Here is a 27976-nt window from a genome sequence, read left to right as displayed (position 1 = left end):
GGACGGCGGCGGTTCTCGCTGTGCTGTGAAAGAATCCCTTTGAGTTCTACCACAAAAAAGCCAAGACTCCTGGGTGAGGACTCTGTTTGCCCCGCGGGTTCCAGAAGGGGCTCCTGGCACCGGGTCTTAAAGGACCCAATAAACCAGCCTGTAGGTGCAGCTCAGATGGCAGCTACAAACTTGGGTCCCTGAGGACTGTCATGCGCAGGATCCGTGTACTTGCTGTTTGCCTGAGAATTGAAGGCGTTGTGGAAGTCCGGATTTTAAGTTGTTCCTCCTCATCCGTGTTCTGGACTGCGCAGCATGAATACAGGACCTCAGTGACACCTTCTCTCCTCTTAGAAATCAGCTGGTTGGAAATCAGCTAATGAGCTAGAAACTAAGGAATCTTAACCACTTTAAAAATTGGTATATTTCTGGGGCACCTGGGTGGCTCAGTCAGTTAAGCATCTGATTTTGGCTCAGATCATGGTCTCATCGTCCTTGGGTTCCAGCCCTGCGTCGGGCTCTGTGCTGACAGCTCGGAGCCTGGAGCCTACTTCAGTTTCTGTGTCTCCTTCTCTCTCTCTGCCCCTCCCCTGCTCACACTCTGTCTCTCAAAAATAAATAAAACGTCAAAAAAAATTTTTTTAATAAAAAAAAATCAGTATATTTCCAAGGCATTTAGTAAAATGAATCAGGTGAAGAACATTGTTCATCATTAGAGAAGCCACCACAGTGTCAGTATAGTTCACGAGTATCTGCACAAACAGGCTTAAATTTTGCCCTGGTGTGTGCTTCTGGAAGTTGAGCTTGGGAAAGCAGCCGGCCAAACCTCTTAGCACCACTGATGCTTACCAAGCAAGCCTCGTGGAAGGAGGAGGCCGTTGACGAGCCCATGTACTCCCGTGAACAGTGGCCGGTGGAAAATATTTTGGCATTGTGTCAGACCTAAGAAAATAGGTAAGAGCTTATGTGTTGTTGTAGTGTAAACGGTGAAAGTCGAGCTAGTTTTGTTTTTGCTCGTGGCCTTCGGTGAGTCTGGGACTGTAGCTACTTTAGAGAGATTTGCTGCTTTCTTTAAGGTTCCTGAAGGGAAAAGAGGAAAGCTTACATTTTCCAGAAGTATCAAGCATCCTAAGTCTTGAAAGTTTCCCTGCCCCAGCAGCATTATCAGTTTTAGGCATTTGGCGTCCGTGAATGCCCAGGCTGCAGGTGCCGACAACCCAGTGGGGCAGGAGGCAGTGCCCGTCCCCCGGATGAGGGAAGATGCACCGCAGAGCAACACGTGAACGTTTCATATGCAAGAAGGTGTTGAATGGCCTGTGGGAAAGGGGGCAACAGGGAGACAGGCGGATTGTTCTTTTCTGTAGGGGAAGCCTCACTGATGACCAGCCAGTGCAGCTGCCCTTCTTCCCCTTTCCCCATAACTTCTGCTCTTCCTGGCTCCACTCCAGCAGTTGATTCTTTTTTATTTCATAGGAAGTTTGTTAGAATTATGATTATATTCTTTTTTTTTTTTTTTTTTGCTAATGTGTTTCACCAAATAATTATTATTGTTTTACACATCACATTATAGATCTCTCCCAGGCGCGGTGTGAAAGACTTTACCATATTTCTTAAAGGAATGTTTCTTTTAACAGTCATGATTTTTGTTACAGTGCGTGTGGTTTTTCAAATATACATGCTTTGCTTTTATATCAAAGAGGTCTAAGGGCACCTGGGTGGCTCGGTCAGTTAAGTGTCCGACTTTGGGTCAGGTTATGATCTCACAACGGTTTGTGAGTTCAAGCCCCACATCAGGCTCTGTGCTGACAGCATGGAGCCTGCTTCACACCCTTCTACCTCCCTCTCTCTGCCCCTCCCCAGCTTGCATGCACGTGCTCTCTCTCTCGCTCGCTCTCTCTCTCTCTCAAAAATAAATATTTAAAAAGAGAGAAAGAGCCTATACTTGAGCCCTTCTGATTTGGTGCTAATGAAATAAGGAAGGAGAAGACCTTTTTTTAGAGCTCTGTTCAGATGTGTTTTCAGAGCAGAGATTAGAAATTTCATTTTATATTTTAAAATTACAATTCTCTACCTATTCAAAAGTAGAAAAACTGTGCGTTGCGTTCCTATATACCTATTTTTCAGACTCATTGATCGTTAAGATTTTTCCACACTGCTCATCTTTCCTGTCTTTCCTTCGTAAGAGCATTATAAAGCAAATCCCAGGCCTTGTGCCATTTATGTTGTGTTCAGTGTGCCTCCATGAGTAGTGCTTTCATTTTCGTAACACAGCCACGGTGTCACTGTCACGCCTGATACAATTAGCCGTTCCTTTGTACCCACTCCTGTCCAGTCCTTTTCTGAATTCCCTCATTCATCCGGAAAGTACCTTTAAAAGTGGTTGTTGAGTCTGGATCTAAACAAGATTCATGCATTGGCTTTGGTTGATAACACTTCTTTTAATGTAAACCAATCTCTGCTTACTGTCTTTATTTCCCATTCCGTGAATTCTTTGTAGAAGTTATTTCCTTTTAAAATGCCACACTCGTGTGGTTTAAGGGGTAAAGAACATCAGTCTCATGGTTGCAGTACAAGTAAAAGTATAGCCTGAAATCACTTTGTGTGAGGGAACCAGTAAACGGAGTATCACCTGCACAAAGCATGAAGTAGCAAAAGCCTCCCTCTAAATATTGGGAAAAGTAGTATTTGAGTTACATTCTTTGTCCTCTGTGGTAGTTCCTTATCCTTTTATTTCTCAATATTGACAGTTGGTTTATGAGACCGTAGCACTATAAAAGTTGCCTTAGATTCAGGAGACTCAACTCCACCGAAAGTTACCTCGTGATCACGGGCCACTTACAGCTTGCATTTGCTGACTTGGGTCTATTTCAGCATTTCTTGGGTGTGTTTCCAGACTTTTCAAAAAGTTGACCCGTACCTTGCTTAGGATCGTACTCAACTGTGATTTCAACAGAAACTTAGTCTCCTGCATTGTTTTTTCCTGTGTAAAGCGGAAGCGTTGGGGAGCACGGAGGCCAAGGCTGTACCTTACCAGAAATTTGAAGCACATCCTAATGACCTCTACGTGGAAGGACTACCCGAAAACATTCCTTTCAGAAGTCCCTCGTGGTACGGAATCCCAAGGCTGGAGAAGATCATTCAAGTGGGCAATCGAATTAAGTTTGTTATTAAAAGGTAAGATAATGATCTCCAGAAACAAATGTAATGTTGTCCTTAAGAAAAGATTTATAAATTTGATGAAAGCAGGTCTTTTGTTCCTCTCTCAGTTGGACTTACTCTCCATATTAAAACTTCAGGTGTGTTGCATTTAGATTCATTCCTTGTGCAGGTGTTTATTTAGTACCAGGCACCAGAGAGACAAAACCGGGCCCAACAGGAACCCTGTCCTCGGGAGGCTTATTTTAGAGATACATGCAATAAGGTGTTACTAGGTGCTTTGGGGGAGGAGATAAGGGTGGCGGGGAGGTCGGACAGTTGTGCACGAACAGTAGTGGGAAGGGGGCTTCAAATGAAGGAAACAATAAAAGTAGAGAAGGGAAGTGTCACATAACCGCACCATTCTGGGTGGACGTGGTGGTGCCTTGTGGGTATGGCGTGGTAAGCCAGGCCGACGTGGGCGCGCGGATGAAGGCCTTCTCTCCTACACTGTCAGCGGAGTAATTAAAAGGTTTTAAAGCCAGTTCCACTTAAAATGATTTGGAGGGGTTCCTGCGGGAGGCTCAGTCAATATAATGTGCAGCTCTTGATCTTAGAGTTGCGAGTTCAAGCCCAGCGTTGGGTGTAGAGCTTCCTGTAAAAATAAAAATGGTGAGGGCACATGGGTGGCTCAGTTGGTTAAGCATCTGACTTCAGCTCTGGTCATGATCTCTCGGCTTGTGGATTTGAGCCACGCATCCGGCTCTGAGCTGTCAGCACAGAGCCTGCTTTGGATCCTCTGTCTCTCTCTGCCCTTCCCCCACTCATGTTTGCTCCAACACACACACTGCGTTTCCCTCTCTCTCAAAAATAAATATACATTAAAAAAAATTACTGTAAATAAAAATAATAATTTGGATTTGCATTTTAAAAGGATTCTTCTGGCTTGATTTTGAAGGTAGCAGAATGGATGATTGGGGGGCAGGGAGAGGATACAGAAGGGCTGTCTTTACTACAGAAGGGTGCGATAGGGGTAGAATCCATGGGTCTGGCTTACTCTCTGGGGCCCGTGCATTTGTCTACGTGATCACTGGGTCGCACCGTGTCGGGGAGAGGGATCTTTAGGACAACACACATAGGTATTTCGAGCTTTATTAGGAGGGCGTTCCTCTGAGGTTTTAGAAACGGCAGGTTGAACTGTTTGGGGCCAAAAGCCAACTGTTTTGCAAAGTTGAGTACCTAATGCCTTTGAAGACACACCGGTTCTAAACCTGAAGCTGTGCGAATTGCTGTTTTCAAAATGATCGCGTCCTCAGAACGATTTTCCCCCACTGGAAATGAAGGCGGGATGATCCATGTTGGAAATCGTTGGCAGTGCACAGCCGCGTGGGGAGGGCCTTCAGGGTGTTCCCGCGCTCTCGTTACTAACTTCCGCCGCGTTCTTACAGACCGGAGCTTCTGACTCACAGTACTACTGAAGTCACTCAGCCGAGAACGAATACCCCAGGTAAGATAGTTGTGAGTCCCTTGTAAAAACTGGATCAGCGTTTTTTAAGCTTTTTGACGATCTTTTAAAGTGATGTACTTGTCTTTCCTCCCCCCACCCCCCAGTCATACGTGGACACTTGACACTCACCGTCCTCTTGATTTATCAGCACAAACTCAGAGAGTTCGGCGGTGTGTTTAGATCAGTGGGGTTCAGTAGACGTATACTGTGCCTCACAGATGAAGCCACGTGTGTCATTTTGAATTTTCTGGTGGCCGGATGTGACGTGTGTCGTTCTGGCGTTTCTGGTAGCCCGACCCGTGTGGGTAAATACACGACCAGGCGAATCTCTGGCGCATACGTTGCACTGGGAGCGCATCTCACCGCGGCGGCCACATTTCAAGTGCTTGGCTGCCACGTGTGGCCGGTGCGGCCGACCGTGCAGATCCCAGCCTTCGCCTTTATTCGCGCAGCCTGTTGTCCTAACGGCACGGCTGTGATCGCAGCAGCTGCACTGACCTCATAGCCCAGCAGAACCGTGGGCTCTCCGGCTCAGCTGTGTGAATGGTTTTATTTCCTCCATTGGAGCTATAAGGCAGCCTTTATTTCTTTGCCATCTTTTTGTTGACCGCTGCATAAGGCCAGGAAAAGTGACCCCAGCTCGCACGTCTTCTACAGTGTTACAGACTTCTGTTGCCAAGAAGTAGTGGCCGTTTCTGAACTTGGCCAGCTAATTGTTCTGGTAAATATTGCGGTATTTACCATACATGCTATGGTATACAAGATACCTGTACTAAGCTACAGATCCTTCAGGGGCACCTGGCTGGCTCAGTCGGTGGAGCATGTGACTCTTGATCTTGGGGTTGTGAGTTCAAGTCCCACTTTGGGTGTGGAGTTTAGTTAAAAATAAAAATATTTTAAAACAATTAATTAATTAAAAAATGAAGGTCAACATACTGATCCCTCAGCTCTGAGAGTACCTGGGGGCAACTGGTGAAGGTCAGCCAGTAAGCCGGCTATGTTGTAAAGTCATTTGTGTTTATAACCACGTGCAAAGTGATTGAGAAATATTGTACAAGGGAAACAGAATTCTCCTGTGCCCCAAATCCTGCGGGGGAAACAGTGTGATCAGTTGAGCATCAAGAATCCACATGACGACCTCCTCAGCCTGCTGTTGATTTAGGCAAAGAAACAGTATTGGTAATGACCTGAAGATTGGAGATGACTTAGACTTTTGCTGAGGGAAGTAATAGAAAGTATTCCCCAGGGTTGAACCGGATTAACGTGGATTAGCATGAATATGATGGAAGTCTCTGTATGAGTCTTCGTTTCTCCAGGCAGATGTCAATTCAAGGTTGTGATTAATGTGATCACTTTTTTTTTTTTGTAACGTTTCTTTCTTTTTGAGAGACAGAGACAGAGTGTGAGCGGGGGAGGGGCAGAGAGAGAGGGAGACACAGAATCCGAAACAGGCTCCAGGCTCTGAGCCGTCAGCACAGAGCTTGATGTGGGGCTCGAACTCACGGCCTGCGAGATCACGGCCTGAGCTGAAGTCGGCTGCTTAACCGACTGAGCCGCCCAGGTGCCCCAATGTGATCACTTCTTAATAATTCTGATCGTGACTGCAAACCTGAGGATGTTCGATACGTGCCCGGCACCACGGATTGAGAGGCCCCGTTTTTAGCAGTACTTGATCTGTTGTCTTCTGACATAGATGGCCGAAAAGCCCGTCATCGAAAGAAAAATCTCGGTAATCTGAATCATTAATAATACTTGGCCTTCCACCATTCATAGGTGATCTTGGCAAGAGTTAAAGTTGGCAAATGTCTGCCAGTGAACCAGGTACTAGTCTTTTGCTGGCCCAGCTCAAGTCTCACTGCACGACAGAATTTAGTTTTGCCGTTCAAGAGGTCGACTTAATTCTTGGAATGACACACAATTCGGTAAAAGCTGTAGGCTTAAATACGCCGTGGGGACACTCTGCCCTCCGTTTGGTAAAAGATTTGCATGGTGGCACACGTGAGAAAGTCTTGGAGTTAGCCAGGTAACTGAGCTTTGAAGGGGCAGAACAGGAAGGGTCACTTGATTCCCGAAGTAGCTCAGACATCTTCTTGCATTAGAATGGCAGGTACCAGCTGTTCTAAGGAGGTGTTGGGTGAGGCAGGAACTGGGTAGGTGAGCAGAAGCCCTTGACCGTGGAGAAGGGGATCTGGATGTCTTTGTAGGAATATTTCAAATTTGGTTTGTACCAAACATATGTCCTCCGGCTGAACGGTTGAGGCACACCATAGTAAACCCTTGAGATGCTAGGATTTCGTTGAAAGGAACAGTTTTAAAGTACTTCTACAGTAAGAGTGAACAGTGTGTTGCAAGGTTTTCCGAAACCACTGACCTTTAGTAGCATTTCCAGAACTTGCCCAGCATCTCCCCCTGCCTTTGTCCGAAGACACAGACCCCTAGACCCCTTCCACACCGAATGTGACCCTTGCTCTCTGCCTTCCCCACCCTTCTCTCTCTCTCTCTCTCTCTCTCTCTCTCTCTCTCTTTCCTTCCCTCCTTTATTTGTCCAGCCTCTCCCATCACCTAATAGTGCCTCCAAGGCCCTCTCCATCCACAGCTCCAGCAAATAAGCCCTGAGTGTCTTTTCAAGTAAGTGACCTCCTATGTGTCTTCCATAATGGCCCATTTCCCTGTATTTTTATTTACATTTAAAAGGGGATGGTTGTCCTGGCACTTGGCTGGCTCAGTCGGTAGAGGGTGTGACTCTTGAGCCCCAGGTTGGGTGTGGAGCCTACTTAAAATAAAAATTAAAAACAAAAAAAAATTTTTAAGGGGATGGTTGTCTTGTAAACAGGGGTAAAGAAATAAACCAGATTATAGATGTGAGTGTTTAGTGACGTCTCCCTAATCCCTTTAACGTGTATTCCTACCATTTATTTCTGTGAATAATTAAATTTTGCTTTCTACGGATTTCTAGCCACACATCCATTTGATAAAACAAGGATGTCTGTATAGAAAGCAAATATAATTATGATTTCAAATATAATTGAAATATGGTTGAACCTGGCATGGGAAGCCTGGCTCTGTACCAGCTGGTCCTCCTTGACCTGTCAGGATCCTGTGCTGGGTCTCCACGGAGGAGCCACTTGTAAAGCACTCGCCGAGAGCAATCTCGCCGGCACGTTCTTTGTTGACAGTGTGAACTGATACTTGAATTCCATCTTCCTGAAGTTCTGCTATTTGACAGGTGCAGGGAATCCTTTTTCTCCTTAAGACCCAAAGTTTTTGTTTGTAAACGAAATCGAATGAAGAGTGTCACTGGATTGTGCTCCCTAAACTGCCACAGTGTTGTATATGAGATACATCTCAGTCTTTTAAAAAAGAACATCACTGGGGCGCCTGGGTGGCTCAGTCGCGTAAGCTTCCGACTTCGGCTCAGGTCATGATCTCACGGTTTTTGAGTTCGAGCCCCGCGTCGGGCTCTGTGCTGACAGCTCGGAGCCTGGAGCCTATTTCAGATTCTGTGTCTCCCTCTCTCTCTGACCCTCCCCCGTTCATGCTCTGTCTCTCTCTGTCTCAAAAATAAATAAATGTTAAAAAAAAAAAAATGTAAAAAAGAACATCACTGAGAAGAGTGGCATCCAACCTAGTTGTGTGTCCGCACCAAGAAGGAAACATTGTTAATTACGTTTATTTTTGCTTTCTAGTCAAAGAAGATTGGAATGTCAGAATTACCAAGCTACGGAAGCAAGTGGAGGAGATTTTTAATTTGAAATTTGGTAAGTAAAACCCAGTGATTATGTCTTAGTTTAGAAACCTAAATGAAAGGCAGGTTCTGAATGAATGATAGCACTACAGAACCTACGGAAGGAAGGTCCCAGAAACTGAGTTTTAGTTGATGTCTGCTCCTTACCCTGAGTACCTTACTTTATTTCTCTTGGATTCAGTTGTGTGGTGGGTGGTGGGGAGAAGCTGGGGCGCGGGGGAGGGGGGGATCTCCGCCCCACCGTCTGCACTTCGAGTCCGGCTACCACACACGGGCGGCAAATAAGTCCCGTTTGTTTCAGCTTAGATTTGGTGACAGCTAGCTGTTGACCGCTGTCTTGAGGATTCTGAGGAGATTCAGCAGGAGTGTTTCAGTTGATTGGGTGTGTGTCTGTCATGGAAAAGGAAGTAAGGAGTGGGAGTGACAGCAGTGTCCCTGGGGCCTTCCCATCCGTCATTTTTGTACCTGGTGTGAACGTTCTGTGGCCTGGATCTGGAATCTGCCGCCTCTGCCTCTGATGTAACGTGATGAGCTCTGCTTAGGTGCACCGCATACGGCTCTCGTCTTTCAACGGCCCACTTGTCTCTTTGGGCGTGAAATGGCCCGTAGTTCGTTTCTGCACAGAGCACAGAGATCACTTTGGCTAGAATGTTCTTTTTACAAGTACTTATTTTTTAGGCCCTTTCTTCAGTTTTGCACGGTACACTACGCGGAATGCTTCCAATAATTGAGTGGAGGCTCCCCCTTAAAAAAAGATAATGGTGAGCGGAGATTGCTAGGTGGTAGAGAATTTTTGCATAACACATTTGAGAATGCCAGGATGTTAGCTCGACTTCTTGTGATCATTTTGCAGTTTGTACAAATACCAGTCATTCTGTTGTACATCTGAAAGTAGTATAATGTTATATGTCAAATACACCTTGATAAGATAAGAAGGGTTTTTGTTATTTAAAAAGCTTATTATTAAGATTGCAGACAAAAATAAAAGAATGTCTGTAAAATGTTACCTTCCGCACGTTATGTTCTCCTCACCTGCAGCTCAAGCTCTTGGACTCACAGAGGCAGTAAAAGTACCATACCCTGTGTTTGAATCAAACCCCGAGTTCCTTTATGTAGAAGGCTTGCCAGAAGGAATTCCCTTCCGAAGCCCTACCTGGTTTGGAATCCCACGACTTGAAAGGATTGTCCGTGGGAGTAATAAAATCAAGTTTGTTGTTAAAAAGTAAGTTCGATTTGCCACTGTAGTCATTCCTGGAATTAAAACAGTAACGTTCTGTTTCTATTTAAAGTTTTTTCTGGCTACAGGCGACCCCTGAGGCTTTGTAGTCCGTGATGGGAAGACACAGCTCTGAGCTGCGGTCCTGGCATTGGCTGCTGCCTTTGCACATCCCTTAACCTGTACTTGATCTCCGTCAGTACAAGGAGAATGCTAACACCTGCCTCGCAGGGGTGGTGTTCAGCTTGGGCAGAGACGCTGTGCTGACTCTTGAGCATTCCTAAATGCTGAGTAGAGGGTGAAGAGTCAGATTTTTCTCTGCTCCGTTATTCCCATTAAGCTTGTGCGCAGCTGAATTCCCACAATTGTGTTCCTTACTTACACGTCTGCAGAATTTCCACTGTTGCAGCAACTAAACTGGTGTTAGTGAATTTTCATTTTCAGGAAAGAAGGCATTTACTCTTCATAAAACCAAGTAGCAGATTACCTTGGGGGGGGCGGTAATTAATTCTGTAATACACAGAATTAATTGTGTATTACATGATGATAGCCTTTAGTAACAAAATCTCTGGTCATGATGATGCTTACGGTCTGTGAAGACCAGTATCGTGTCCTGGCTCTTGTAATGTTTCTTGGTTTTCTTTCTAGACCTGAACTAGTTATCTCCTATTTGCCTCCGGGAATGGCTAGCAAAATAAACACTAAAGGTAAGACATGATATATACTCTTTATTAACCTCAGTGCATTAAAACATTCTTTATCGACATGACCTAAGTCGCACGGAATCATTGGCCAGTATCTTTTTGGGGCTTTCGGTTTGTTTGTTTGCTTGCTCCCCCCCACCCCCAGGTGTTTTATGTAATGGACCCCCCATAACTACCACCACCCCTTTTTCTTTTTTAACATTTTGTTGAAAATTTCATGTTTGCAGTCCTCCTTCATTCACGTGTCCACAGCTTTGTTGAGACTCAGTGGAGGATTAAACTTCCAATTGAATCCTTTCGGTTTCCTCCAAAAAATCCAGACTGTATAAATTTTAATACTCTGCTTTCTTTCTTTTTTTTTCTTTTAATTTTTCTTTTTTATGTTTATTTTTGAGAGAGAGAGAGTGTGAGCAGGGGAGGAGCAGAGAGAGAGAGGGACACACAGAATCCGATGCAGGCTTCAGGTTCCGAGCTGTAAGCACACAGCCCGACACGGGGCTCGAACTCACGAATGGTGAGATCGTGACCTGAGCCGAAGTCGGACGCTTAACTGAGCCACCCAGGCGCCTGGGTGTTTGGCGCACTCTGCTTCTGGGTTGTTTGTTTGTTTGTTTGTTTGTTTGTTTGTTTTTTACAGGACACAGAAGTAATCGTGTGCTTATTTTACAGCCTTGCAGTCCCCAAAAAGACCACGAAGCCCTGGGAGTAATTCAAAAGTTCCTGAAATTGAGGTCACTGTGGAAGGTAAGGCCACCCTGGGGTAGGTTTCTGATGATTCTTCAGTTTACGGTTTGTTTTTATGCAAATGAATTTTTACAAAACTGGGCTTAGGTGTGAAGAGCTGCCTCTTGTAAATTTCAGAACTGTTCCTATTCAGAATTTCCCAACGGTCCACGTGGTGTTCTTGGAGCACATTGCAATCTGCTTGCAGGACGATCCCTGAGAGGCTTTTCTTTCCTCCTAATAAAGGAAAGGGTGCAGAGAGCAATACGTAGGGTTCTTTCCTCCTCTCTTTTTTTTTTCCTATTCTTTGCAGTAAAGAGTTGAGGTATGGTTGAAACAGCAGTGCCTTGGATTAAACTCGTTCCTACATCTTCAAACTAACTCCTTCTCCACTCCCAGGGGGTCTGTGGAGGGACTCATCTTTGCAGGTTCACGGGGTTAGAGTACTTCACCCCGTATAGGTGGCTCTCCGCCTGCTGTCCGGGATGGTTACTACCCTCTGTCTCTGCAATTAACACAGAAAGAAAGGCCCGCTTCAGTAGGATGATTCTTTGTTGTCACATAACCTCAAGTTTTGTGTTAATGGTTTACAGTACTAGGTGGCGCCTCAGCCCCCATTTTGTTATCTCGGGGGGGCACCTGGTAGAGCATGCAGCTGTTGGTCCCAGGGCCGTGAGTTCAAGCCCCACGTGGGCAGGGAGCCTACTTAAAATGAGAGTATAGGTAAGCTCTTGGTTAGGAGTTACAGGTTAGAGAAACAGAGAAATAAAGAGTTAATATGATTGGGTCTATAGAAGTAAGCTTACCAAGTACAGTTTTAAGATTGTATTCTATTGTAACCAACTGTGACTTTACAAAGAGGGAGATGCATGTTTTTCTTACCTAAAAGAAATTTTGAAAGTAGATTACCCTTTAGTAGCTCAGAAATTAGGAGACTGGCTTCTCGGTTTCCTCTTGTCCCTTCTTTCACGGATACGGGATGACCAGTGGAGCTTCTGGGATTAGGTGTACGTGCAAAGCAAGACACAGAGGAGATACAGTATCAGCCCTGCCTGGACCCATTGTCTGCAGAGGCCGATGTAGTATTTAAGGGGATTTATTTAGTGAAGAGCTGTGTCCGTGTCCAGGAACATTCTGCCAATTTATGGCCGGGGGTGGGTGGGTGGTATTTTGTTTGCACTGTACTAATATTCTGTTTTAAATAATAAATTGTGCTGGTTTGGGAGTTTTTAACTTTAAGAAATAAATGTATTAGGTATAATTTCGACCTAGTAAAATGCACCCATTATGATTGTACAGTTTGAGTTTTGAGACATGTTTGTCCCACTACTTCAGTCAGCTTCTGGAACACATCCACCACCCTGGGATGCCCCCGTGCTCCTCAGCAGCCAGTCCCCCCCACCCCACCCCCCAGCCCGGCCCCCTGGCCACCACTGCTCTGTTTTTTTGTCACCGTGGAATACTTTTGCCTGTTCTGGAATCTTCTGTAAGTGGAGTCCTACTGTATCTATTTTTTTTATGGTCAGATGCTTTTTCTCCATCTAACACTCTCAGGTTTACGTTTTATGCGGCATTTTAGCACTCCATTTTTAGTGCTGAGTGTTCCTCCGTGGCGTGGATTCACCATGTTTTGTTGATACATTTGTCAGTGGACATTCGGGTTTGTTTCCAGCCTTGTCTAAAAATGATGCTGCAAACGTTTGTGTACAAAGTGCGGCATACGCCCTCCTCCCCTCGAGGGTTATGTAGTCGAGAATCGGGGAGTTGTTAGCCTTCTGTGAAACTGCCAAACAATCTTCCAAAGTGGTTTTCTCGTTGCATACTCCTGCCAGGGATACGTGCATTCCAGTTGCCTCACATCCTCGCCGTACTTGACGTTGTCGTTATTTTAAATGTAGCTGGGTGGTGGGTGTGTGGTGTTATTTCACGTAACCATAAGCGTGAATGCTGCTTTATTCACGTAGGGTAAGTGCTGGATACTTTCATCCGCTCCGTTCTGTCTGCCGACCACAAGTGTCTCCCTGTCTCACCCTGTTAGAATCGCCAGCATCCAGTTAGAAGCAGAGGTGTGGGTTGGGTGCCTCTAGTAGCCTGTTGGAGGGCCGTGGTGACAGGGTGGCCTGCTGGCCTGATGGCCTCTGTGTGGGTATACCTGCCGGCTAAACCAGGCTGCTGGAGCCAGCTAGCCCAGAGTCCCTGGGCTCTCATCACCTTGCCGTCTTGAAGAAGCTGTCGTTTTGACTCACGAGCTCTGAAATAACTAGAGTAGAATGTTGCATCTTGACATTTTATAGAGAATCACAGATACATTTCATCTTGAGTCACGTCATCGCCTCTGACACTCGTGAGGGTTTTCTGAGGCCGTGTACATCCAGGCTAAGTACAGCAGGTGGAAGTGGCCGCACCCGTGCTGAGGCCACCCGTTGCCCAGACGTAGGAAAGACTCAAGTTCGGGTCTGCGAGCACATCAGAGAGACCACGTGGTGGTGGAGACCAAGGAGCCAGACTCCCGACGGTTATCCCGCCTCCGTACCTCGGCCGCCGTGCGGTCGACTGCAAATTACATAGCCCCTGGGACTCCGTTTCTCCATGGTTGAAGTGGACACTAAGTTAGTGAAAACACATAATGTGCTTGGGACAGTGACCGTGTGCACCTTTAGCTGTGGCAGTGTCACTGCAGACCGTTCCCCAAGCAGAAGTCTTTTATGTGAAGATAAGCATAGGAAGTAGGTAACTCCGTAGAAAGGTAGTTTAGGTGAAAGTCCAGAGCCTATACAGATATTTCTGCAAGTCGGGAAATTCAGAGTTTGAAGCTGAATCTTTAGAATATTGGTTGTTTTCTAAAGAAATCTGAATAAACTTAATTTCTTTTTATTTTCCCATTGTTTTGGCTATTTTCCTTACTGTTTAAAAATTGCTGGCTGGCTTAAGATTAAAATCAGCTTATTAATGGGGCGCCTGGGTGGCTCAGTCGGTTGGGCGTCCGACTTCGGCTCAGGTCATGATCTCGCGGTCCGTGAGTTTGAGCCCCGCGTCGGGCTCTGGGCTGACGGCTCGGAGCCCGGAGCCTGCTTCGGATTCTGTGTCTCCCTGTCTCTCTGCGCCTCCCCTGCTCATGCTCTGTCTCTCTCTGTCTCAAAAATAAATAAAACATTAAAAAAAAAAATCAGCTTATTATTTAAGCATTAGGTGACCCTACATAAAGAAAACTCAGGACTTGGGGTTTATTAAGAATAACCTAAGCTAACCCTCCTTACATTCAGTGGAAGAAAGCGGTTTCCTATAACATTGTTTCTAAATTGTACCCAGAATTCAAAGGAAGGGTGTTTCCAGAGTCAGCTAGAGTGTCCAAAGGAAAGACCTTCGCACCTGCAGCTGTGGTTAAGTAAGGGTTGAAAGGAAGGTGAGCAAACATAGCTGACCAAAAACTCAATGGCTCCAGAGGGCACGGGGACGCACAAAGTGAAGCGAGGGCACCTCCGATGTTCCAGAAAATTGATTACGTTTGGGGCAAAAATGACTGACTGTAGGGACGGCAGTAGATAAACGAGTGGAGGGAGGGCTGTGACACCGTGCGTCCTGCCCATTTCCACTGCGCCATGCTTGTGTGCTGTTTGAGTGTCACTTTGTTTTTTGGGCACGTGTCCCAGAGAAAGTGTAAGCAGTACTTAAATGTGATTGAATGCATGCATTGATCAGGATTCTCTTTTAATTCTTCTTTAGGCCCTAATAACAACAACCCTCAAACCTCAGCAGTTCGAACCCCTACTCAGACTAATGGTTCTAATGTTCCCTTCAAGCCTCGAGGGAGAGAGTTTTCCTTTGGTAAATATGGATTTTCTTTTTCTTACTTTCATCATTTTAAATAAAAGGAACCAATCCGGGTGCCTGGGTGGCTGACGGTTAAGCGTACGACTTGGGCTCAGGTCATGATCTCACGGTTTGTGGGTTCGAGCCCCGTATCAGGCGCTGTGCTGACAGCTCGGAGCCTGGAACCTGCTTCAGATTCTGGGTCTCCCACTCTTCTGCCTTTTCCCGCTTGTGCACCCTCTCTCTTTTTTCTCAAAAATAAATACATAAATATTTAAAAAATTTTTAAATAAAAGGAAACAATACAAATACTTTAATTTTTTAGGTGAGTTGTTTTCTATCTGGTAAGTCCGTGTATAATAGCTATTAAAGGCATTGTAATAGTTACTTAACCCCTGTGCCTCAGTTTCTAGATCTGTAAAATGGGGATAATGTTCCTGCTTCATGGGATTATTATGAGGATTATAAATACTAAATTATTTGCAGGGTAGATAGTAGGCAGATAGTAGATGCTGTAATTGTTTTTTTGGAAGGTTTCTTGGTATTCATTTGTTTTTTATTTTAGCCTATGTCATTTATTTGTGGCCAGTATATTAGTAACAATAAAACAGTTGAATGATGTAGGATTACAGTAGTTGTCAGACCTGACTGTGCTAAAAACCTGTGTTTTTTTTATTCTGTACTTCTTAAAAACACACAATAAAATGAGAAATGCCTGAGCGTGGACGTATTTTGGTAAGTATTACTAATAACTGTCTTGGTTTTTACTTGCAGAGGCCTGGAATGCCAAGATCACAGACCTAAAACAGAAAGTTGAAAATCTTTTCAATGAAAAATGCGGTAAGGTCATTTTGAAAGATGAGTTTTAAAATATATATGGTAGCTTTTTCAAATAGAAGAATGTGCACAAAATAAAATGTTCAGTATTTGAATATTACTATCATTGGGGTGCCTGTGGCTCAGTTGGTTAAGCGTCCGACTCTTGATTTTGACTCAGGTCATGATCTCACAGTTCGTGAGTTCGAGCCCCACATCAGGCTCTGTGCTGACAGTGGGATGCCCTCTTTCCCTCTCGCTCTGCCACTCCACTGCTTGCTCTCTCTCAAAAAATAAATACACTTAAAAAAAAAAAAAAAGATTGTTTTTAATATTACTGTCATCGAAAGTGTTTGGGTTTGGGGCGCCTGGGTGGCTCAGTCGGTTAAGTGCCCAACTTCGGCTCAGGTCATGATCTCACAGTTAATGAGTTCGAGCCCCGCAGTAGGCTCTTTGCTGACAGCTCGGAGCCTGGAGCCTGCTTCGGATTCTGTGTCTCCCTCTCTCTGCCCCTCCCCCGCTTACACTCTGACTGACGGTCTCTCTCAAAAATAAATAAACATTAAAGAAAGTGGGTTTCACAAGCATGAATTCCATCATCTCTCCCACTTTTCTGAGCACTGCAAAATTGAACCTATTTTTCTATAATTAAAATATTTTTCTTAAAAAAAGAGTAATTTTCGTATCTATAAACTGATTTAAAATGCATTTTTAAAAAGGTTGAATTTAGGAAAGTGGCAAATGTGAGCAATAAGAGAAACGTGTGTGTCTCTTACAGGCGAAGCTCTTGGCCTCAAGCAAGCTGTGAAAGTGCCGTTTGCATTATTTGAGTCTTTCCCAGAAGACTTCTATGTGGAGGGCCTGCCTGAGGGTGTACCCTTCCGGCGGCCGTCTACTTTTGGCATCCCGAGGCTGGAGAAGATACTCAGAAACAAGGCCAAAATCAAGTTCATCATTAAAAAGTAAGGACATTCAGGGGCGCCTGGGTGGCTCAGTCAGTTAAGTGTCCAACTCTAGATCTCGTCTCCGGTCAGGAGCTCACGGTTTGTGAGATCAAGTCCCATGCCGAGACTTGAGCGGAATGTGGAGGCTGCTTAGGATTCTCTCTCTTCCTCTCTCTCTGTCCCACGTGCGAACATGGGCACACATTCTTTCTTTATTTCTCTTTCCCTCTCTCTAAAAGTTAAGAAAGAAGTTAAAAAGTTAAAAAAGTTTTTTTAACCTTTATTTATTTTTAAAAGAAAAAGAGACAGAGCATGAGCAGAGGTAGGGGCAGAGAGAGAGAGAGAGAGAGAGAGAGAGAGAGAGAGAGAGAGAGGAAGATACAGAATCCGAAGCAGGCTCCAGGCTCTGAGCTGTCAGCACGGAGCCCGACGCGGGGCTCGAACTCACAAACGGTGAGGTCATGACCTGAGCCGAAGTCAGACGCTTAACCGACTGAGCCACCCAGGCGCCCCTGAAAAATTTTTTAACTTCAAAAAATAAAGTAAGGACGTGCAGACGAAACGAGTTGGTACTAGGGCACAGCCGGACTGGCGCACGGATTCAGCTTTGTGGCCAAATTAGCTGTAAGATCCAAAACTCTTTAAACTGTACCTCTGAGGACATTTCACGTTCTCCATAATTGGTTAAAATAGGGAAGGAGGGCTGTAGGTTGCCAGAGGGCCTAACAACTTGATTTTGTTGAAATCGACCGTCGTCGTATTTTACTGGTCGATGCTGCTGGAAGGTGAGTGGTAGTTGAGTCTTGTGGAGCCCTGTTCCTTCTCCAGCTTACAGACTGTTTTTCATTTCTGTTTGCCTTGGGGGTCTATGAATTAGGCCAACACCACTGAGATAGGGGGGAATAATTGGAATTTAAAAATACTCATTGGTGCTTAAGCATTATCTGAAATTAACTGCAGTGACTTTGAGGTTCCATTTATTAGTGCTTGCTTTGGAGTCCCACAGCAGTGTTGGCAAATTCTCGAAGGCAACACCACCAAGTGCAATGGCTACCTTTTGGGGTCTGCAGAGGTCTGGCAGTAAGTAGTGAAGGCCTCGGCTTCTACTGAATAGAGAAAGACTCGTGCTTATGGTTCCGTGCTGCCCATGTGCAGCCTTGCTCCCTCTCTCCATTCTCAAGTCTAGCACTGGATCCTTCCAGGGTAGAGTGGAAACTGGGCGAAGAAGCCCCTAATTTAAGCTCGGGAGGGCAGGGCAGGTGTTACGATCATAAGTATAATTGGTCTTTTTGTATACGTTCCTTTCGTTGAGGCACTGTTCTTTCTGTTTTTCCATTCCTAACAGTTGGAATGTATATTTACAGAAAGTAAATGGTTTTTTTAATTTTGTTGAAAGTTTAACGTTTTCTTATCAGATTATTAGCAAACATGGTTTTTTCCTCTCTTCTCGTGTTGCAGGCCTGAAATGTTTGAGACCGCAATTAAGGAGAGCACATCCTCCTCGAAGAGCCCTCCGAGTGAGTGTCCTTGCTACAGGAAACGTGCCGTTCGCAGCCCCTCTCCCAGCCGTGGCCTACTGCCACGAAATCCAGAGCGTTGTGGTTGAGGGGCAGCTGGGTGGCTCAGTTCGGTTAAGCGTCTCGACTCTCGATCTCAGCTCAGGTCTTGATCTCAGGGTCATAAGTTAGTGCAAGCCCTGTGTTGGGCTCCGTGCTGGGCGTGGAGCCCACTTTGAGAAAAATAAAGTGGGGTTGTGACTGGTTTATGATTTGGAGTCTGTTTAACGAATGAGAATCTCTGTGTGTCTGGTGCTGTGCTAATCCCAACAAGAAAGAAAAGGTGGCGAGGGGGAGAGAAAGTCTTTAAAGAAGCTTAATACCACAGAATGACAAAATAGACCATAAAAAGGAACAAGCATTGAACAAAGTTAGGTTAAATACTATCTTGCGGAGTCTGGATCGTAAGCACATGAGTAGAGAGGATTTGAGTCTATTCTGTGTACACTCTGATCTGATGTTTCTATGTTAAGGAAAAATAAATTCATCGCCCAATGTTAATACTACTGCATCTGGTGTTGAAGATCTTAACATCATTCAGGTGACGATTCCAGGTATGGTTTCTCTGCCTTTATCTCGTTAGTCGGGTTTTCCTTCTTTGGGTGTTAGAGTAGACAGGTTCCCGGTGCTCGCCCTCTGCAGCACTGCGTCCCCGCCTGCCCTTCAGAAAGCGCTCACCAAACACATCATCTCATTGGTTGCTTTGCAGAACGCTCTAGGAGGTTACCGAATGCGGCATGAGCTAGTACCTCGCGTCTTGTTTAGGAAATCCGTACAAGAGAGCAGGTGAAGCTCTTCATAACAGGAATAAAGGCTTAGCATTTTCAGGTTGCTGTCATACTCAAATCATTTGGTTAAGTTGTTTTAATCTTGAGTAGTGTAAAATACTTCAGTCTTCCAAAAACATAAAGCAGGTTGACTCAGCACGTAAAATTTGACTTGGAATTAAACTTGCATTATTGGGGCACCGGGGTGCCTCGGTTGAGCGTCCAGCTCTGATCTTGATCACAGCTCATGAGATCAAGCCTTGCATCAGGCTCTGTGCTCTCAGCACACAGGCTCCAGGCTCTGAGCTGTCAGCACAGAGCCTGTTTGGGATTCTCTCTCTGCCCCTCCCCTGCTCCTGCGCACTCATTTCTCTCTCTCTCTCTCTCTCTCACCGTAATTAAATAGACATTAAAAAAATACTTTAGGGGGGCGCCTGGGTGGCTCAGTCGGTTAAGCGGCCGACTTCGGCTCAGGTCATGATCTCGCGGTCCGTGAGTTCGAGCCCCGCGTCGGGGTCTGTGCTGACAGCTCAGAGCCTGGAGCCTGTTTCAGATTCTGTGTCTCCCTCTCTCTGACCCTCCCCCATTCATGCTTTGTCTCTCTCTGTCTCAAAAATAAGTAAACGTTAAAAAAAAAAAATTAAAAAAAAAAAATGCTTTAGGGGCACCTGTCGGTGCTCAGTCGGCTGAACATCCGACTTTGGCTCAGGTCATGATCTCACAGTTTGTGGGTTTGAGCCCTGTGTTGGGCTCTGTGCTGACAGCTCAGAGCCTGAAGCCTGCTTCGGATTCTGTGTCTCCCTCTCTCTTTCTCTCCCCCTCCCCCACTCACACTCTGTCTCCCTCTCTCTCTCAAAAATAAACATTAAAAAAAATTTTTTTAAATACTTTAAAATTGCATTATTGAGGCGCCTGGGTGGCTCAGTTAAGTATCCGACTTCACCTCAGGTCATGATCTCACAGTTTGTGGGTTTGAGCCCAGTGTCAGTCTCTGTGCTAACAGCTAAGAGCCTGGAGCCTGCTTCTGATTCTGTGTCTCCCTCTCTCTGCCCTCCCCCATTCACACTCTGTCTCTCAAAAATGAATAAACGTTTAAAAAAATTTTTAATTGCATTATTAAGCTAGAACTGTCCTCTCACCTTTTCTAGATGATGATAATGAAAGGCTGTCAAAAGTCGAAAAAGCGAGACAGCTCAGAGAGCAAGTGAACGACCTCTTCAGTCGGAAATTCGGTGAGTTCTGCATTTGCAGGGTGCTGCTTGTGGTGAGCTTGGGTGTTCCAGTACTGGACTGTAGCTTAGGCTCAGATAGTTGTTATTTCCCGTTATGCAAGGAAATAAGCTTTCAACGTAAGTGTTTGAGTTTCTCTAAAGTTCTTTCCTAAGGAAACCTTAGCTCTGTCAGACTCTTGACCATCAGGTCGATATCAAAGTGACCAGAACTGAGGTTCAAAGGTAAGGTTGCTTGTCGTGTGCATTGCCTTTATTAACAGCGATGACCGTGTTTAAATGTTGGTCCTGTGCTTTTTAGCCGCTTCTAAGATGACAGGTTAATCTGTGCTTTTGTGCTGTTTGTCTTGTCCTAGGTGAAGCTATTGGTATGGGTTTCCCTGTGAAAGTTCCCTACAGGAAAATCACAATTAACCCTGGCTGTGTGGTGGTTGACGGCATGCCTCCTGGAGTGTCATTCAAAGCCCCCAGTTACCTGGAAATCAGCTCCATGAGAAGGATCTTAGATTCTGCCGAGTTCATTAAATTCACAGTCATTCGGTAAGTGAGAGCTCCCTGCTTGTTTGGAAGAATGAATCTGCAGACCATGAGGCTACGTCGTCTTCCAGAATGTAGGCCTAGGGAATAGTAGAGTCCAGCTCACCATGTGGCGAAGGGAAACACGTAAAATACTTCAGTTATCTTACTGTGAGGTTCTCTTCTCCCTGGGCTGACTCTGGATTCTCTGGTTTTTAAGGCAAGGGGTTAGCAAACCGTCGCCTGTGGACCAAATCCAGCCCACTACCTGTTTATCTTATAAAGTTGTATTAAGACACCGTGCCATGCACTTGTGTCCATAGTGCCGACCGCCGCTCTCAGGGTACAGGGGTAACACTGAGTCATTGGGACGGAGACAGCGTCGTCTGCAAAGCCTGAAATATTTACTGTCTGGCCCATTAAGGAAAAATGGCCAGCCCGTGTCTCGGGCCCGTCATCGCAGGCTCCGGGCAGTCGAGTCTGACCCCAAGTCAGCCAGGTCCTTTTGTTTCCTTCCTTGTCTGCACAACAATAGTGTGGGTTGTCACCTTTGAGAGCATCAGCTCCTTATCCACAGCGTTGGGAGCGATGATCGCACCTCCTCGCCAACCCCGTCGGGAATTCCATTCCTTACCGTGCGCCCGTCCCAGGAGGTTGGCAGTAGGTGTCCTCCTTCTCAGCTGCCCGAGCACGCATCCGTGGCGTCTTTACGCTCCTCCCACCTCCCAGAAACGTGGCTGTCACGAGATCCTCCCAGTCAGCTCATTGCCACGTTCCCACTGTGTCCGGTACAGGTCCTTCAGGTCTGGCTCTGGGAGCTAGCTCACGTGGTGACCTCTCCCGAGGTTCCTTCCTGGCATGCGCTCATCTTCCCCCAGTTTTTGTCCCACTTAACCCGAGTCTGTCATCCGTGCTCCTCCCCGGGGGTCTTGGTAAAAGCCTGCTTCCGTTAGACCCTGCTGCCGGAATTCCTCTCTGCTTTCTTCTTCCCTGCTGTTCTCTTCTCACCGTCTTTACTGTGGCCTTTTCTAATAATGGCCTGTAGAGTTCTTCACGTGTCTGTGTGTCCATAGATTAAAAAGTGTGAGATTGAAACGTAGTTGGTAACAGTGCTCGTTGTGACACGTAAGTGACGTGAGTTACAAGTTAGTGAGATAAGCTGAATGTACACGTAACTGCTTGTGGAGTAAAAATAAACGGTTACCCCATTTGTTTCTCTCTTCAGACCATTTCCGGGACTTGTGATTAATAACCGTGAGTAAATTTCATGAAGTCTTTTTGTTTCGTCCTGTGCGGGGTGTGCGAGACTGTGTGCACTTGCACTTTGCTCACACGGTAGATATTTCCGTTCACCTACAGCAGCAACTGGGCGAAGTTGGGGTTTTAGCCTCAGTGTAAAAGCACCGTGCACGTTACACATGTGAAATGGGGTCACTTGTTGAGCTTTTAAATCTCACTTGATTTGTTCCTAAAATGGTGATGTTAGTACCCATATTGAGAGCTTTAGAGCATTTTAAATGACTCATTACGTGTCAGACCTCTTAACCGGGGATCAGAGAGTTGTTGCCTGTGTTTGTAAATAAAGTTTTATTGCGGGCGGAGGGGGAGGTAAAAAGAACGTTTCCAAGAAGGCCCGTTTGCTTAGGCGGAGTTGGGAGCTGTAACAGAGAGCATCGTCCCCTGCAAATCCTGAAATACGCACTCACCTAGCTCTTGATGAAAAAGTTTGTTGACCCCTAACCCAGAGCAGTACTTTATGTGCTCAGGAAATACAATCTGTATTCGATACTATTACCACAGTAACTTTACCGTTACTGTGTAATCACTGTGCTAGATAAGTAGATCTTTAATGAGCCGTACCTTGCTTCCGTTCCTGGTCAAGCCTCCATCTGGCACGATGTGCTCTCCAACGTTGTTGCACCAGCAAATGTATATATGTCCGTTCTTCCAATTCCTTGATGTTCTTATCATTTTAAGTTGTATTTTTAGCAAACACTGTATATACATGTGCTGGTATGTTTTAGGTTCTGCCGACTTCATTGAAATGTTTCAAAAGTGAACATTCTCTTTCCCGGTACCGTTAGCATTTCAGTCTTTTTTCCAGTTGGCATTATTTTTATAACTCTCTAAAACCCCTCTACTTTGAGTACTCAGTCTGTAGTCTGTTCACTGGGAAAGTGGGGAGCCTCTTCAATTTAGTGTTCAGGAGTTTTGGGGGCCCACGGAGCAGCAGCGTGGCCCCGCTCCAGCCGACCTGGGAAATCACGCAGGGACTGTAGGTGCTGCCTGCCCCCCTGTCCTCAAGCCGTTCATCCCGCTGGGGGCTCCACTCCTCAGTGTCCTGGATTTCGTTCTGTCTCCTCTGCCTCCCAAGTTTTGGGTTTCACTTTATCACAAAATGTGTTCGTTTGATTGTACCCCCAAACCATGACTTTTTTTTCATAGGTTCTGTTTTTCTTATTCTCTGTCTGGGCCAAGTGTGTTAGTCCGTGGTGATGTCAGTAATGAAAGAGGACACACACCTTTTGCTTCATAGATATTTTCATCATCTGTGTGACATTCAGCTTGGATCACACCAGGGAATTTGGTCATTTAAAGAAACCCCATGATAATTTTTTCCTCTTTTTTTTTCTTTTTTTTAAATGTTTATTTTTAAAAGAGAGGGAGGGAGAGACAGAGCATGAGTAGGGGAGGGGCAGAGAGAGAGAGAGAGAGAGAGAGAGAGAGGGAGACACAGAATCCAAAGCAGGCTCCGGGCTCTGAGCTGTCAGCACAGAGCCTGACTCGGGGCTCGAACTCATAAACTGCGAGATCGTGACCTAAGCCGAAGTCAGACACTCAACCGACTGAGCCACCCAGGCGTCCCTGGATTTTTTCTTTTTTTTTTTAATTATTAATCCCAATTCATCTGTCTTCTGTATAACTGTTAGGTTCAAAGAGCATTGTATTTTAAACCTCCTAGCCCCCTTAACTTTGTTTAAAATGTTCAATTTTGTTCTCATCCTTGTGCAGTAGTCTGTAATAGAATTTTCCAGTAATTACTATAAATTAGTTCTTCTGATGGGACATGCCAGAACTCTTGTGTTCCCTTCTTGTCATAGGAAAATAGTGCCTGTTGTGGCCAAGTTGGAGCATCCAAATTGAGAATGTATGTACAAATGCTTTTCCATTGTAACAGCATGCATTAAGTTATTGTTCAAATCAATCTACTTTATTTTCAGAGTTGGTCGATCAGAGTGAGTCAGAAGGCCCAGTGATACAAGGTAAATTAAGTGGGGTAAAACATAGAATTGTTCCTGCTTTTGTGATAAAATGGACCACATAAAATTGTGGGGCCTCACTTGCTAATAACATTCGCCTGACTTTAGGGAAAGTCATTTACACACTCACACTTAGACTTTGTCTTTGACTCCCGTGTTTGGAAGCCTGTATGTGCTCGAGCTCTGGGTCCCAACTGAGAAGTGTGGGGCATATGCCATTTGACTCCAGTGCCCCCGTCAGCTGGGAAGGAGGTCAGGAACCCCAAGGCCAAGCGTGTGCAGTGCAATTTCTGAGGGCGAAGCTTGTCTAGACTTCACCGTCGGTGCCATTCATTTCCATTGCTGGTCACCAGCCGGATTGTGCCGGGTGGAAATGCGTGTATTGTGGCTTTAAACATTCCTTAGAAACCAGCGTTGAAGCCTGCTACTGTGGTTCACTGAAACCAAAAAAAGGCTTTCATTAAAGGGGAACCCACAGAAAAGGGGAAAAGGACGTGAAAAAGGAACTTGTTCCCTCGTGTTAGAACTAGGTGAAACTACAATTGTTATTGAAGACTTGGGTTGCGTGAGGAAACTGAAATGTCCGAAAAAGGAGACTTTTGTTAGACCAGTTGAGACACCAGTTGAGACACGTGAGACACGTGTGTTTAATCCCAAGAAGCCGTGGCTGCTGTTTCATCTGCGACTTGCGCTTGGTGTGCGGTGTGTGGAGGGCTTTCTCCTGGCTTCCTCTGGGCCCTTGTAGATAAGTGAGACACAGCAATGTTAAAACAGCGTTACAGCAAATCTTGATGTGTTTCTCTGCAGAATCCGCTGAGCCAAGCCAGTTGGAGGGCCCTGCAACAGAAGGTAAAAGGGTAGGGCAGCCGGTGGTCCAAGACTGAAGTCCCCCAGGAGCGCTCTTAGGACAAGGGATTGACGGTGGTGTTCGAGCCGTCTCACTAGAACTGTGTGCTTGGGTTTTCTTTTGTTTCTGGGTGAATTGGATGTGTCGTTTTTGCCCAGAAATGGCGTGTTGGCGATGACTCATGGTTCTTCTGCTCCGTTTTCTCCAAATGACTCGAAATGAATTCTGAGCCAGTGGAATAACTACTTTCTAACGTAGATTTTTAAATAGATACATAAGAAGATGCTTGTTACTGTGAACACTTAAGTGGCACAATTAAGAACTGTTAGGGAAACACTGTCTCTGAAAATGTTATCTTTAGTATCTTTACAATTCTTGATAAGTCATTTTAGCACATAGTTTGATCTGAGTGGGTTTATAATTATACACATTTGCATTCGTAGTGTAATTTATCAGTTCCCTTTTGGTTTTCTTGATAGAAATAAAGGAGACTGACGGAAACTCTCAGATCAAGCAAGAACCAGACCCTACGTGGTAGACCTCTTCCCTCCTAGGGTAAATCAGCATCTGTGTCTGGGATGCCCTCTAGTGTTCGTCTGAATTTCCCCCTCCCCCGCATGCTCATAATCTAATGCTGTGTTTTCCCTGCTTCGGCCATAATGAGGTCCAAGTGTAAGCCCTACCGGATGGTTTGAGTTAGAAGATCAAGCAGAAAGATTTTCCTTAGATCAATATCTGCCTTTGAGCCAAAGACGTAAAAGCGCTTTGCCCTAAAAGAAAAATGTTTTGTTTCTGATCTGTAGGGTAGATCTTATCCTCTCCATTGGAGTTCACTCTGAATCCGTATCACCACGCTGGCTTTTTCCCCAATCACAATAATGGTGTTTGCAGAGTCTGGCCAAGCTGCTCAATCCATTTTGCAGCTCGCATAATTTACTTACAACCCTGAACCTGCTGTTCAGACTTCCTGAACTTGGCCCGGTTGTTAACAGGAGCGGAGCCCTATGCCGGGAGTCAGCCACCTCCGCTCCCGTCCCGTCGCTCCTCCCCGGGCCCCAGCTGTTGAATGTAGACGCGCTGGTCGGAGGGTGTAGCTTCGCGGCAGTGGGCTCTGAGGTGTGCCTGAGGGCTTTTTTTTTTTTTAATACTGTCAGTTCATGGACTTGGGTGCTGATTGAGTTGTGCTATCTGCGGATGTGAAAGTCTTGTAATCAGATTAACCCGTGCTCTCGCTTGTTTGTTTTCTCTTCTGTTTTAGCTTAAAGTATCAGTGGGTGAGAAGAGCTTTTCGGACCTGTTACTGCCCCGAGCTGTGTAATATACTTGTATAACAGAAATACCTTCTATACAAACCTTTTTTTCTACTTTTAGATAGAAATGTCTACTTTTTCAGCAGTTCTGTGAATTGAATTAAAGAGCAGAGTGACTGTAGATTTGGAATGGCTGGTTTACTTTGGAATGTATTATAAGGATTTTACAGCAATGCTGGAAAAACGACAGGGAAAATGGCAGGGATGAATCTCATCAGATTTTTTACGCAGCAACAGAGCCTTCAGCTGTGGTGTTTTGTTTTCCAATCAAGTGAAGATCTCTCCTCCGGGAACATCTCAGCTCCTGCAGTGAAGAAAGCACCTGTGACAGTCCTTTTAGGTTTTTTCTATTTGAGAAATCATTTAAATGATCCTTTTGTTCACGGCTCTCCTTGACGACTGAGTGAACAGCTAGTATCTGTATATTTGACTAAACCTTTTCCTAAGCTATCTATCATGGTTCATATGTTTTTTTATCATAATTAAAAAAACCACCATCCGGATCGCCTAACAGCCAGCGAGAGGTTAGCATGTCGGCGTGTGGCTTACAGACGGAGCCTCGGAACCTCTCCCACCCTGACTTCTCGTCCGAATAAAACGCCTGGTGTTCCAGAAGCTGAAGATCAGGTATGAGTGTCGGGGCGAGCTCCGAGACACTAAAGCCTCACCGCCCTGTGACCTGTGGCGGTGTGGGTCTCCTCGGAACGCCGCTCCCGCCTGGGTCAGGCCCCACGCGTTTCCATTGCCTTCGCCATTTTAGATCTCGACGTGTAGCACTGAGGCTCCAGCGTGGGGAGGGAGGGGCCCACGAGCTGATTCTGCGCCCTCTGAGAGTCCTGCGCCCTTCGTGGGAGAATCGTACGTGTGTTGGGATTTCACAGACAATGAGAGTTGTAAAATACCAGCTATAAGAAGCTAGAGTACGTGACGGCATAGAGTTTCCATTAGCTTTATCACAATATTCACGATGGAGAATTATATTACATGGTAGCAGAAATAGGCATTTTTATGTGTTGCTTATATTTTACCTCAAATTAAATTGTAGATATAGGGTAATAAATAAAATCCATCCATGCCTTTCACACACTAACTCATTGCTCTCGAAGGTGTTTTCGTGGTTCTGTCTGGGGAACCCGGGTGGTTCGGCGGTAGGCGGCGTGCAGGGCGAGGGCTAGGAGGGCGCCGTTCCGGGGAGCCCCCGACTCTGCCCTTCGGGGCGGTGCTGGGGCCGCCCCCCGTCCCCTCCCCGGGCCGCTCCAGCCGGAGCTCCTCCTGCGACAGAACCCTGCAGCACATGCACTCTGGGGACTTTCTGTTCTCTCCGCGGGTGCTCTCGGGGAAGACAGAACGAGCGCCCTGGTCGCTAGCCTCCCGACACCGCGGTGACAGCTGCTACGGTAGAGGGCCTCGTGATTCCTGTGAAGCCGTCTCCAAAAGCTCGGGCGGCCCTGCCGCCCTCACCCACGACGCCCCCCCCCCCCCCCCCAGCTGCTTAAGAACCTGCCCCTCCACGGGCGGCTTTTAAAAGAGCGGAGGCTTACACCTAACACTTTTTTTTTTTTTTTACCATTTTGTGGGATCACACTCAGCAAGGAGATCTGTTTAACCCTTCAGTGCAAGAGCAACAAATCTGGCACACACACGCAAATTTTTTATTTTTGTATGTTGTCGGAAAGCTTTTCCTTTTTCGTTTCGCATCTGCCCCGTGGATCGGTTTCTGTTCCTGGTCTCCTGGCAGACAGCACAGAATCTGCGCTCCGCCGTCGTCCTGACTTGTTACAGGCTTGAGGAATGCTGCCCGCCCCATTCCACCTCCCCTCCGAACTGAACGAGCTCCCCGCAGCCAGGAGTGCTCCCGTCCCATCCTGCTGGAAGAGCCTGTGTGTGGGGCCAGGCGTCCGGT

The 27976-nt window shown here is 45.9% G+C and overlaps 1 protein-coding gene across 6 annotated transcripts in view; it reads left to right on the top strand.

The window, feature by feature from the left end:
* Positions 1-27163, top strand: part of GTF2I (general transcription factor IIi) — a 107791-nt gene extending 80628 nt beyond the window's left edge. For all 6 annotated transcript variants that reach the window (XM_053893991.1, XM_053893988.1, XM_053893990.1 and 3 more), the window contains 18 exons: positions 2979-3162; positions 4572-4630; positions 8317-8388; positions 9414-9597; positions 10240-10298; positions 10965-11039; positions 14742-14843; positions 15603-15668; positions 16423-16606; positions 18047-18105; positions 18618-18698; positions 20060-20143; positions 20497-20680; positions 21882-21910; positions 23878-23919; positions 24724-24765; positions 25243-25318; positions 26022-27163. In XM_053893991.1, coding sequence (XP_053749966.1) covers positions 2979-3162; positions 4572-4630; positions 8317-8388; positions 9414-9597; positions 10240-10298; positions 10965-11039; positions 14742-14843; positions 15603-15668; positions 16423-16606; positions 18047-18105; positions 18618-18698; positions 20060-20143; positions 20497-20680; positions 21882-21910; positions 23878-23919; positions 24724-24765; positions 25243-25301 — 1565 coding nt within the window. In that variant the 3' untranslated portion in view covers positions 25302-25318; positions 26022-27163. The remainder of the gene's footprint in view (positions 1-2978; positions 3163-4571; positions 4631-8316; positions 8389-9413; positions 9598-10239; positions 10299-10964; positions 11040-14741; positions 14844-15602; positions 15669-16422; positions 16607-18046; positions 18106-18617; positions 18699-20059; positions 20144-20496; positions 20681-21881; positions 21911-23877; positions 23920-24723; positions 24766-25242; positions 25319-26021) is intronic.
* The last annotated feature ends 813 nt before the right edge of the window (positions 27164-27976 follow it).

This window comes from Panthera pardus, unplaced genomic scaffold, assembly GCF_024362965.1.
Source record: "Panthera pardus isolate Hobbes unplaced genomic scaffold, ASM2436296v1 HiC_scaffold_4, whole genome shotgun sequence".
NCBI lineage: Eukaryota > Metazoa > Chordata > Mammalia > Carnivora > Felidae > Panthera > Panthera pardus.
The sequence above is the reverse complement of the archived record's forward strand: the minus strand, read 5'-3'. Positions and strand labels throughout refer to the sequence as shown.